Source organism: Acipenser ruthenus, chromosome 24 (assembly GCF_902713425.1).
Source record: "Acipenser ruthenus chromosome 24, fAciRut3.2 maternal haplotype, whole genome shotgun sequence".
In the NCBI taxonomy this organism is placed as follows: domain Eukaryota; kingdom Metazoa; phylum Chordata; class Actinopteri; order Acipenseriformes; family Acipenseridae; genus Acipenser; species Acipenser ruthenus.
In genome coordinates, this window is record NC_081212.1 from 10,043,594 (window position 1) to 10,056,498 (window position 12,905).

The 12,905-nt window shown below is 37.8% G+C and overlaps 1 protein-coding gene across 8 annotated transcripts in view; it reads left to right on the plus strand.

Annotated features, from left to right (window-relative positions):
* Positions 1-12,905, plus strand: part of LOC117429603 (protein mono-ADP-ribosyltransferase PARP4-like) — a 64,349-nt gene that overhangs the window by 39,507 nt on the left and 11,937 nt on the right. For 7 of the 8 annotated variants that reach the window (XM_058998361.1, XM_034049311.3, XM_034049315.3 and 4 more), the window contains 3 exons: positions 2,168-2,299; positions 7,159-7,961; positions 9,781-9,825. In XM_058998361.1, coding sequence (XP_058854344.1) covers positions 2,168-2,299; positions 7,159-7,961; positions 9,781-9,825 — 980 coding nt within the window. The remainder of the gene's footprint in view (positions 1-2,167; positions 2,300-7,158; positions 7,962-9,780; positions 9,826-12,905) is intronic. The other variant, XM_034049314.3, reaches the window with a different exon arrangement.

Here is a 12,905-nt window from a genome sequence, read left to right on the forward strand (position 1 = left end):
TCACTGGGGACTGGTGCAGCTCTCCCTTGGTCGTGGGGGACTGATGTGGCTCTCCCTGTGTCGCGGGGGACTGATGCGGCTCTCTGGTGCGGTTCGCTAGTAGTGGTTGCACCACCAAAACACTTCTCCCAAAACAAAATGGCATGGTGGCCAAAACAGACAGACACTAAACAAACACGGTGAGACAAACCCAAAACAAGTAACGTGTTGATTTGAAATCAGCACGAATAGCAATTGTAATTCTTTTTATTATTATTATTATTATTATTATTATTTATTTCTTAGCAGACGCCCTTGTCCAGGGCGACTTAGTCGTAAACAAAAATACATTTCAAGAATCACAGTACAAGTAATAATACAATTAAGAGCACGATAAATACAATGACTTTGTTTCTAGCAAGTACAAGTATGACAAAATACGATTCAATAATGGAACAGATAACAGTGATAGTTACATCAGGATATAATTAAATACAAAATACTACAGATTAAATAACACTTGACAGATTACAGTACTCTAAAGTACAGGATTAAATGCAGTAAAATGGGCAGATAAGAGCAAGTAAAGAGTTCTACAAGTGCTGTCTAAAGAGGTGAGTCTTGAGGAGGCGCCTGAAGGTGGTCAGGGACTGGGCAGTCCTGACATCTGTGGGAAGGTCATTCCCTCACTCCGGGGCGAGGGTGGAGAAGGAGCGGGCTCTGGAGGCCGGGGAGCCTTTTTAGTTCTCTTTACCTCCCGACTCCCGTTCTCTCCTTACCGAACACCCAAGCCTGAGTGAGTGACTCAGTTGCTAATTAATTATTCACTTGAATCCCAGCACGTGAACTAATCCCCGTGCTCACATACTATTACACACTTTATCTGCATGTGAAGTGATTGTGCAGTCCCCGTGCCTAAATACAAATATACATTTTAAATCACTCGCTACATAGCCCAACATATACCCCGTGCACCAATATATACACACACTAACAGTAACACACCATACAACATAAAACACAAAATACACATGGGCAGGGCACCCCGACACAAGGCTAAATTGATTATTGTTCCTTAAAGAAAGTACAATTTTCCCTATACTGGTGCATGACAACCTGCAATTTACAATACATTCAAACTAGTTTCAAGGATTAATTACCTTCTATATGCATTAAATCTACCACACACATTGCATTGTTAGAATAGCTGTTAGAAAAAGCCAAAAGTGGATCTAAGTGAAGTGACTGATGTGAATAAGTGGATGTATTCTTATGAGCAGGGATCCTAGGACTACGTTGATTTTTTACGATAACATGGAAAAACACGGAGTTAATGTTTTTAGAGATTTTAGTTTTACATTTGGGGAGGGACAAATAACATGCAAGGCTTGTTTTGTTTGTTTGATAATAATCAAACCAATACACATAATATATATAAACATTAACACAGGCAACTTTGCTTTAAATTTACGGTTCACTTTACTTCAGTATTCAGAGCTGTTCAAAGATAAACAATAAAAATCGAAAACAATAAAAATCACCCCTAAAGATCATGTCTGTGAGTTTGGCAAGGATGAATTTCACGTCGATGGTAATGTGCTGTTACACTCATAGGTAGACCATTGTAGAACACAAAAAAGGTACATTTGTTTGTGTTATTGATTAATGGCACTGGTAAGCTTGTAACTTGCTTAGAATTTAAAAGTGTAACCATTTTAATTTTGTATTTATTTAGTAGACGTATTTTATCCAAAGTGACTTATACGTGTTACACTGTAATACAAGGTTACAGTTCAAGAATAATTCAAGTTATAAACTAAAATACAACAGAGAGACACAGCAAGTGTAACAAGAACAACAATAAATACTTCCTGTGGTAACTGTTACCCAGTAGCACTGTTTGTGCGTCTTGTAATGTGGCAGGGAAAACTCATTTTTAGCTCTTTTATTTTATTTGCAGAATAACATAGATTTCTTTTTTTTCCCCCCCGAGAATTTAATTTTTTTTATTGTGGAAAACTAGGATTCCTGCTTATGAGTGACATAATTCTGTTATGCCATCTGGAAGTCATGCAGACAATTTAAGGTCTTAGAGTATATTAGTTATTTAATGTTATGTGTTTTTAAAAGACTTTACCAAATATTTCAACTGCACTAATTAAATTAGGCATTTTCCATGGACAAACAGGAAGAAGAATTATCCCTCTGTGGCAGCCAAAATGTTCCCACATCAGATTATATGTGGATAGAAGAAGGAGGAGATGCTGTTGAACTTCAGACAAGTTTATGGAGGGATCCTAAACATCACGATGCCTTTGCGGTAAAGATTTACTTTATTATTAACATTTAGTTGTTTCAATACACTGCTTACACCAGTGACATTCATAGGCACTCGATCATCCAGAAAGAGTTTGCAAAACATCCAGAAAGTATAGTTTCAAGGGATGTACACACACCTGGCAAACAAGCCATTAAACCTATCGGATGTACTGGAAACACACAGCCTAACCACAGACATGCATGTGTTCTACAGTTCATCTGAATATTAATGCAGTTTTAAAAGTTACTTTAGTGTACATTCCCAGTGGGAGATAAATACCTGTGAATAAAAATCCATCGAGAGGCTTCCTGTGAAAGGAGTGTTACTGAACAGACTGAAAAGTTTACAACAAAACCTCTTTCTTTGCTGCTGTGTTGTATGCATTTACAGGGTCGGATTCAAGGGGGGACATTGGGACATAACTCCAGGGCCCACCAAAACAAAAAACTTATATATTTTTTTTTAAATAAAAGTAGTACTGTTTATTCATATTATCATTTAAATCATCAATACTACTTGCATGAATTACTGTTTTAATAGATTATTTTAATTTCATACTCCAACGTTTCCCCGTCTGACATGGATGCACGCCCTGCCATCACACTCATGGTGCACTACCCTGCTCGCCCCACTCCACTGCATGTCCTATAGCTTGCACATCAAAGTGATGCAGCCAAGAAAAGGGTACAGTTTTTTTTTTTTTTTTTTTTTTTTACTGTTAAGTATGGAAAAACTGAGAGGCACAGCTAAATGCAAGAAACAAAAAGAAAAGCAATCGAATGAAAAATTGTTTACTTGCTAAACTACCCAAATTATCACATTTTGGGTTTAAATCCTTGCAAGAGGATGATTTTACAGCACAAAAATTCATAACCAATAACCGTGACGGCGCCATTGCTAAACTGCAGTGCAAAAAAGTTGAAGTCGTCACCTTCCAAGAAGCATTTTTAAACACACGCTGCGGAATGGGGAAGTCGTCGTTTGTGAGTGGTTGCTGTCCTTGCCTTCTGTTTTACTTTGTGTGCAGGGAATGAAACTCTTGGCTCACCACATAACGGAAACTATCTTGGAATTGTGGAATTTATTTCCCAGTTTGATCCGTTCCAGTTGGATCACCTTGCTGGGTTGGGAAATCCAGGAAGTGGAACCTCATCATATCGATTCTCCAGTATCCCCAGAGCTCATTGGACTGATGGGGGCAGCGCTCCAGATAAGGGTTTGGGTCTGGTACCCTCTAATGTTAACACTGAGAGACTAAAATGTACTTTCAGCAGGTAAATGCAACATTACCTTGAAGTCATGAGTAATCTCGATAAATACTGTACAATCTTTAATGGGAATGGGGTAGGCATTAAAAAAAGAGCCTTCTATTTTAACTGCAATGTTACTTTGAACTCCTGCACAACCACGTGTGTGTTCTACAAGGTTCTTTATCGGTGCAGCGCATTTTATTCGAGGTGTCACACTGACTGTAAATTAATTACGTTATATTTTAACATATTTTTTAATGCGTAGATTGCTGTATGTGGAATTATTATGACAGCCCCACAATAGTAAGGCAGTGTAAATATATTTTATTTTATCGTATTTTTATACAGGGCAGTATTTACTGTAAATAGGCAGTTAAGAGTGGGGAACTGTACGTTACAGTTACTGCCGCTAACGAGAAATTATGGTAACAATTATTTTTCTGTGCAAAGCAGCTAATATTTAATAAAAAAATCTGTACGTAGTTAAAACATGATTTATACTATAATTGATATACATCTATTTGAGTTGTTTTATTAATGTGTATCTGTAATAAATAAATAAAACAAAATTTGTGAAAAATAAAACGAAAAATTATAAAAAATAAAAATAATTTCCCAGGGCCTTACATATGACTGTAGCACCCTTCATCAGGAACGTTCCCTCCCCCGCTACAGCATCAAATATGTCTGGAAAATACAAAGGCGTCCAAGCCTGGCTAAAAGAAATAAACCCACGCTGTTTATATTCTATGTTCTGGACATTCATTACATTTGGTTGGAAACAAAGCAGCTGGATGCCATGTGGATGCCATGTCTTTCTTTGGGATTCTGTCAGGAATATTGATGGGAAATACATTGGTCTAAAGTGATTGTCAAACACAAAGGGCATTTTAGAAAGGATATTCACAGATAAAGAATGCTGTGGACACGGTCGCTCAAGATACAGACCATCAACTACCAGAAAGCAGACGTATGGCTATACACTTCAGCAGTCTGGTGGACCACATAGAAACGGTCATTCTTGCGGACTTGTGGGAACAATCCTAGAGAGATTTAACAAAACAATTAAGTAAAATCGAAGCACAAGACCTTGAACTGTCACAGGGGGTTAAATTCCTGGACTCTAAAATCGTCTCTTCAACACATTCGTGATGATTTCGAAGAACATGCAATGGAAATAGCAGTTGTGAAGACATACCGGGAGAGACGACTGCCCGGTACTCTGCAGGATGGACCGAGCCACACTGAAGTGCGTCTCCAAGGCAGAGAGAGAGTTTATGTAGAGGCTTTCACAAAAATCCTTCACACCCTTCCAATGCATTGCCAGCACCAAACAAAAGCCTAATGTCAAGAGTGTACACAACTTGTTTGGCTTTCTGAGTTTCAAAATATGTCAGCATTTGACATTCAGAAGAGTGCAGCTGCTCTCATGGCCACTTCTCCTTCAGATCGGGATGAATGTTTCTCAGTTGAAATGCTCACATTTGTTGTGGATAAGGAGAAGAGGGCCACTTGGTCTCATTTTGAATACTCCTGTGATTTCTACATGTTCCCAATGTCGCCACGGCCTTGTGCATGTGGCTTTCCTTGATGTGCACCATCTGCTCCAGCAAGCGGTCATTCTCTCGTATGAGACTCCTCAAGAATGAGCTGGGATGCTACCCGGCAGCGAGTATTGAGGATTTTGCTTGTGTGTGTCGGGGAGGGGAAGACCTTTTCTCCTCTTATGTCCCAGGGGCAAAGATACTTAAATCCGGCCTTGTGTATTCCTGCAGCATCTTCAGATGTTATATCGTATTACTTGTTTGTTCAAAATCTTCAATTCACTGTTTAACGCAGGGTTTATTCACCTTTTTTAATCAAGCTCAGTTGAGCAAAACTATGCTATCTGGTAAATTTCATGCCATACTGTTTTATCTTTTGGCCATATGAATGCTACAGATATTTTCTCACAAATGCATTGTGCTTCATGTTTTCATTCCCCTTACATTATTCACATGCATTGTGCTTCATGTTTTCATTCCCCTTACATTATTCACATGCATTGTGCTTCATGTTTTCATTCCCCTTACATTAATCCCCTGGAGATGTTGTGTTTTTATTCTCAGTACTCCTGTAGTTCTCATTTGACATCAGGTCTGTGCTGACAAGCTCATGTCAGTGTCGCAGTATGATTCCTAACTCCACAGGGGGCACACAATGATAACATTAGAAATTATTTTTTAGATGTGTCCCTGATCTAACAGGACAGGTCTGTGATTTATAATTAGAGCTTCTGATTTTCACAATTTTATACTCTCCTTTAAGAATTCAGTTGACACCTGCAACTGAGAAACGTGTTAATAGTAGAATTGATTTAATTGACGTTTTTTTTTTTTTCTTTCTGTAAAACAACGAAAATTGGCTTTTTAATTGGCCAAGCCTTCATTTTTGATTTACAAGCAGAACATACAAATGAGATTGCAACGTTAATAAGCAACTCATCTTTATTAAAGCTATAATGAAAAAATAAAGTATTTTATACTGGAGGCACTTTCTTACAATAGTTATGCGTAATTATATTTACATTAATAAAATTAAGTCGCGTCTGCTTTTAAAAAGACAAAGATTTAAAAGCCCATTTTAGTTTCACAGAAAAAAAAAAAACATAAATGAAATCAGTTTGACTATTAACGCGTTCCTCAGTTGTGATTGAGATACACGAGTGGCTTAACAGATATCAATTGAATTCTTAAAGGAGAGCAGACAAGTCGGGGTAAAACACTGAAAATTATGTGCACTGGTTAACAAAGATACGGTATGCAAAACATTGGAAAATGAACAAGCAGAAGTACGAATTTATATTTAAAAACAGAATTAGACCTACCATTGTTAATAACTTCTAAAATGTTTTTAAAAATGAATAAAAGTAATAAGTATTATCAAAAATAATGTATTGATTAATCTCAAACTTGTACATTGTTAATACAACAAAACCAGTTAAAATACACCAAGAGGTTTGTATCTTAACGTAATAACTTAATTAAAACAAATATGCATTACATGTAGGCCTACCTTAAATTACGTTTTCTATTATTATTATTTATTAATCCTGAGAGTCACTTTTATCACTTTCACTTATTAGCAGTTCATTACTGCTCAAGCTCCTCGTCATCTTCCTCAGCTTCAATGGCAATGGCAGAGACCCGGCGTTTATTTAAAATATTTGCCTGCAGACCCGGTGTGTATTGGAGACAGGCGATTATTTGAGACCCGGCAGTTATTTGAAGTTTTACGGTAATCAGATATGTGAATATAAGAGTACGATTATGTTGAAAAAGATATTTCAGAAAATGTACAGCAAAAGGCAACAAATAACAGTTTTAGGCGTAAAAAGATTCATATTGTCAGCCTTACAATTCATTTTGGAGATTCTGGCACAGTTTGTATAAAAAATTACTTACAAATTTTCTTTGCAGGAGAAGACGTCCAGGAGATGCTGTCACATTTTAGAATGCTTTTCTCCTAAATCCATCAATGTGCCCCAATCTTTTCATAGCAATAGCCTTAATGACATTTTGTTTGCTCCCTTCTTATAAATGTAAAACAATATATATTTCTTTTCAACAGCAGCAAAGTTTCCCAGGCCTTGAACCCGTTCCCCAAGTACCGGATGGTCTTCCAGTGCCGGTGATCACCTATCAAGCTGCCAGATGTCTAAAGATGCATTCCTCTCCTCCTCCTCCTCCTCCTCCTCCTCCTTCTGCTCTCTACTCCAGCAAGACTATTCCTGAAGGCTTTACGCATTCTGCTGTTACAGGAATAGAAAGAGCACAGAACACAGTTTCAGCTCCTGTAGTTTTCAGCTCCTATAGTTCTATAGGAGGACCTGCCTTGAAAATGCCTGAACGCAGTGGCTATACTCAACCTTTCTCAGGCTTTGGCTCTGGACAGCAACTTCCTTCAAATTCCTCTTCAGAATTTTCCAAGGGTGCTTTTGGGGTTGGTAGCGGCAGTGTTTTTGGTAATACCTCTGCAGTTTCAGATCCTGCAAATGCAGCTTTTGCCAGCGCATCAGGCTTTACATTTGGCGAAAATAGCATCTTTAGTCAGCCAGCGAGTAATTTTGCATTCTCCAGTGGCAGGACCTTTGAACAGTCTCCCTGCATTGATTTAGGACTTGTAGAATTTGATAGCAGCAGTGATCTTTGTCTGGGAATCTCTAACAAGGCTGTTCCAGAAGAGTGCAGTTTAGCTAAAAGTAAAAGTAGAAGTAAAAAGTTATCATCGTTAACCTGCTTTAAGCATTTGGTCTGTGATGCTGAAAATACCTCATTGGCAAATGAGTCTTTATTACCTCCCAAATTTGCTCCAATCCTTGACACAGCTGAGATGAACCAGCTACAAACAAAACTTCGAAAAGGAAAAATGAGGCAAGTCATTTTTTCACTTGTACATTTTACTTTTTACCTGCAATATTTTGTTTAAATACCCAGTAAAATCAAATGTATTATTATTTTTTTTAAATAATTTGAGTCACCATGTGGGATTAAGATGAAACCAGGTTCATAGAGGAAACCAAGAACACCCCATTTCCGGTCACTTAAATGCAACGTTGAACAATTTGTATTGATTAATTTGATCAAACTTTTGTTCTGATTGTTCTACATTCTGTGTAAAATGGAATCTTTCCATACACTTCCCAATGACTCAAACAGTAGTAACCCGTCGGCCCCAGGTGCAATCACCCAGTGAACTTGATTTGTATTTAATTCCACATGTATATTCTTCCATCCTCAACAAAGGCGCTCAATAGCAGTGGACTTTAAACAGCGTATTTTGCGAGTATTACCTTTAAGAAGGATTTGTCGGCAGGTATTAAATAAATCAAAACACACCTATTTACTAATGTGATGATTCCAAAACATTAGAAGCTGTCCTCCAGTCACCTTTACAGTGAGGGACATTCAATGGCAATTAACTTCTGCATTTAGTTCATGAACTGAAGCCTGAAGTTTGACCGTCCCACTTAAAGGGGGGGGGTTTGGGGGGGGATTCTAACACCCATTTATAGATGACTCTTATGTATACTTCATGTTCTTCTATGATAGCTTTGCAACAGTGGCAGCTTTCTGGTGAAATATCATGACATATAGGGACACTGAGTTTTGACAATGCGACAGTATTGACCATTATTTTTTTACTGCTACATGTTGTTAAAAGTATCATTGGGCCAGTTGCCATGGTCGCTTTTTTGGTCATAACTTTCGGGTAGTGTGGGTTTCCATGTAGTTTTCTTTAAGCCAGGAAATGCCGTTCTAGATGGAAATTGGTCTGTAATTTATGGCAGTTATGCAGGGTGCACAAGACAATCAGTTGAGTTTTTAAATGCCAAAAAGTGTTTTATTAGAGCCCTCCTAGTGGAATAACAAATCAAAACAATAAAACAAAAAATCAAGAAAAAAAAATCAATATTCAATGCAAAGCAAAAAAAAAAAAAAAAAAAAAAACTTAGACAAAAATACCAGGCTGTTTCACACAGATCTCCCAAAACAGAGCACTCACAAAATCTATAGTCAGAGCGCACCTCACTCTCTATTTCTCTTCCCAAATGTACCAAAACCCAATTTAATATAAATTGTCATTTAATTACATTTACATAGCACCCTATTGGCCTTAACATATAAAATGCTCAAACACATACATTTGTGTTAATCCACATGTAAATTCACAATGCAAGTATAAATCAACAAACAAATCAAACCACAATAAAGCCTGGTTCCCCACATTAGGCGCCCCCGGCTATAACAGCACATGACACCAGCATGCGCACCTCCCAACATGGTCCCACCGGCTCGCAGATTCACCACAGTGAGAAAGGCAATCCCCGGCTATAACAGCACATGACACCAGCATGCGCACCTCTCAACATGGTCCCACCGGCTCGCAGATTCACCACAGTGAGAAAGGCAATCCCCGGCTATAACAGCACATGACACCAGCATGCGCATCTCCCAACATGGTCCCACCAGCTCGCAGATTCGCCACAGTGGTTACAAGAATTTAATTGTGTTACACAGTGAGTGGTTACAAGAATTTTTGAAATGGCTTAGCAAACAATTTCAGAGTGCTTTAACCAACACGCCGACAACATCTTCATCCCATTGTAAGGAATATGTGCATCTATTTCTTACAATATACACACATAGTTACCGCGGCTCAAAACTCCTAACTAAACTTCTTTCTTTACAGGCGCAAAGTATCGGCAGGACAGCGATCAGAAACCTTCCCCATCAGGTAAGTTTACTGCTTGTAAAAATCCTTGATATTTCTACCCTGAAAGGTTTTATACTGCCTTAGCAGAGATGCCAACTGCTACGATTTGGCCGTAGCAGCTACCATGTACTCCTGCTTTCTCATTTCGACAGACGTTAACCCTTTTTGAATAGACCTCATGGAGAGGAATCTCTTCATGAATTAGCAAATATCCATCCTAATATTTTGGTAGGTCTAAGGTGGACAAAATCAGAAATTTAATTCTTAGATACATTGGTTAAACTTCATCAAGGATGTATTAAAACAGATTTTTACTCAAAACCTACTGATATGCATCAGTACCTACATATATCATCTTCACATCCTATCCATACAAAAAGAACCATTCCTAAAGAACTGGGTATAAGGATAAAAAGAATCTGTTCTGATGAATATGACTATAAAAACAGAGAAAGGAATTAAATAAATCTTAGCAGATATAAAGAACAGGTAATTGAGAGAATTGAGAAAAGTTGACAAACTCAATAGAAATGAACTACTTGAGTATAATAAAAGGAGAAAAGGTTAAAAGAGCACCATTAATAATTACATATTCAAAATTATTACCTGACATTTCAGATGTCAGGTAATTCAGATGTGGAAGCATTTATGTATACTTCATAATTCAGAGACAATGGAAGAAATATTTCCGAAAGCGCAGATTGTGTTTTTATAAGGGATGCAAATTTAGCTGACATTTTGGTACATAGTAGAATTATACGGATCATAGACACATTACAGGACATTCAAACCTGTAAGAGCACATGTATGGTATTCAAGTATATTTGTAAAGATGAAATTGAAATCACAAATAGAGAAAAAAAGTACTCTGGCTTAAAAAATCCCTCATGCAAAACTAGCAACCTTGTTTATGGTATATTTTGCCAAAAATGTAATAAAATTAAATATGTAGGAGAGACAGGTAGAACATTATACAAACGCAGACAGAATCACCTATCAAACATAGGAAATACAAAAGTAAATTAAAGTAAGTAGTTCAGCACTTTACAAAGAACAAGCAGAATAGGAATGACTTAATTCGTAGTTTTAGAAAAAAATAGACAATGTATAATCTAGAAAGAAAGTAAATTGATAAGGTTTAAATAGAAAGGAATAGTAGATCATTACATCATCACCTACAGTATGTGGTGAATGACATCACAATAACAGTAATAGATTTAAATAGAATTAAATGTGTGGTTGCCATGACATCCAAAGCCTGTAAGTACCTCCACTGTTTGTTTTCAAACACTTTCCCTTGCCAAAGGTATGTAGACATACCAAAATGTTGGGAAGTTGGCTCTTTTGAGCAAAAACTTTTCCCAATATGTTTTTGTTGCTAATCCACTCTCCATTTTTGTAACTTTCTTGACCTCATTCCGTAAATCCTGCAGTGATGTGAAGCCCCATATTTGTCGTTCTGAAACAAATTTGCGGAACCAACATTTAATTTTTTCATGATTTTGGTTCTTTTGAAACACATTTCGCTCTATGAATTAGGTTAAAGAGATTTGATTTCAACTATGTTGGTTGCTGAAGCAGCAATACAAACCACTGGAACTTAATACATTTTGGAATACAAACGTAATTTTGCTATCAGTTATTGGATGACCAAACAACAAGATAGCAAAAGTGTAAAGGATGAAAAAAAAAAATAACTTGTGCTTTGCAAAGGGCTTTGTTATTACAAAGCTATGATTATCGTTTTTCCTTTTATCCGACCTGAGACAGAGAGAGAGACTACGAACATTAATAGTGTGATTAACAGTATTAATGCGATTTATTGTTACGTGATATTAGTAATTGCTATTTACATGTATTGTGCACAAAGCCGTGGTTTTCGTTGTTCCCGCAGCGGCTTTGTTCCTCTCGTGAAAGCCGGGAGCAGTCGGGCTGCTTTATTTGTTTGATATTGCAATTCCATATCAGCCGAGCCTGTCTTTCCTCCTCAAAAAGTCTCAGCAGAGCTCCAAACTAGTCAGTTCACACACCACCCCTATTGCATTGCAAGCTTCACTCGCCTCCGATTTCAGCAACTACAACCCCTCAGTTTTCAATTTCATCTGATCCTTCCTCTGATTTGTGTTATCAGATTTTTAACGATGTCAAGCAGCTCAGTCATCCTCTTTCCACCACGATTTCTACAGTATCTGATGGCCTTGATGCGCTAGATAGCAGGATCACTCGTTTGGAACCTGCAGCCATTACATCCTCATCAGTGGCAACAGCAACAGCATTCGTCTGTCCCGCTGCTTCAGCCATGGCCACACCTACTCTCGAGTCGCCAGTCTTCACTCTAACGACCGCCTCTGGTTCATTTGTTTATCGCCACGCTCAACTGAGGTGCAATATTATTGAATGTAAAGACGTTAATTTGGTCTCTAATTGCAACCCCAGAATTTCTTGCTCACAGGGTAGTTGACTGTGGAGATTTGTCTGTTACTCTAAAATCTTGGGATCCTCAGCGGTGTAAAAAACTCACTCTTGGAGAATTTGTGTTTGCATTTTCTGTTTTTCATGATGTCCTTTGTGAAGTTTATGCTCACCGACGACAAGAACTGAACTAATTTGTTTAACAGTGTTGATCTCTCGGTCAGATATGGCGGTACCATTTTTTTATGAGTAACAAAGCTTTTTCAGCCAAAGCAGCTTCTTGGTTAGCATTGGACAATACACAGATTAACTGGTCTCAAACCTGACCCTGATCCGGATCTCTATAATAGATTCTTCAGTGATCTCCGTGCTTCCACCACCCATTCTACCTCTCTGTGTCCTCATTCTTCAGCTCCGCCTGCTTTTTCAATAAGCAAAGATTCTCATGGAAAACACATCAAATAAGTGCAAATGCTCATTCACATTCCATCTGCACTTTCATCCAAAATGACATTCACTTTCTCCTTATATCTCTTCCATCAGCTCCTCCAGCTGAAGCACTCTTAGAACTCAGGCCCCCCTCTCAGAGGAGAAAACCATCAGTCCAGTTCACTGTCGAGTTCTTAGGAATAACTTTGGATACTCTTTGATTTGAAGCCTGACTGCCTCCCGATTAAACACATTCACTC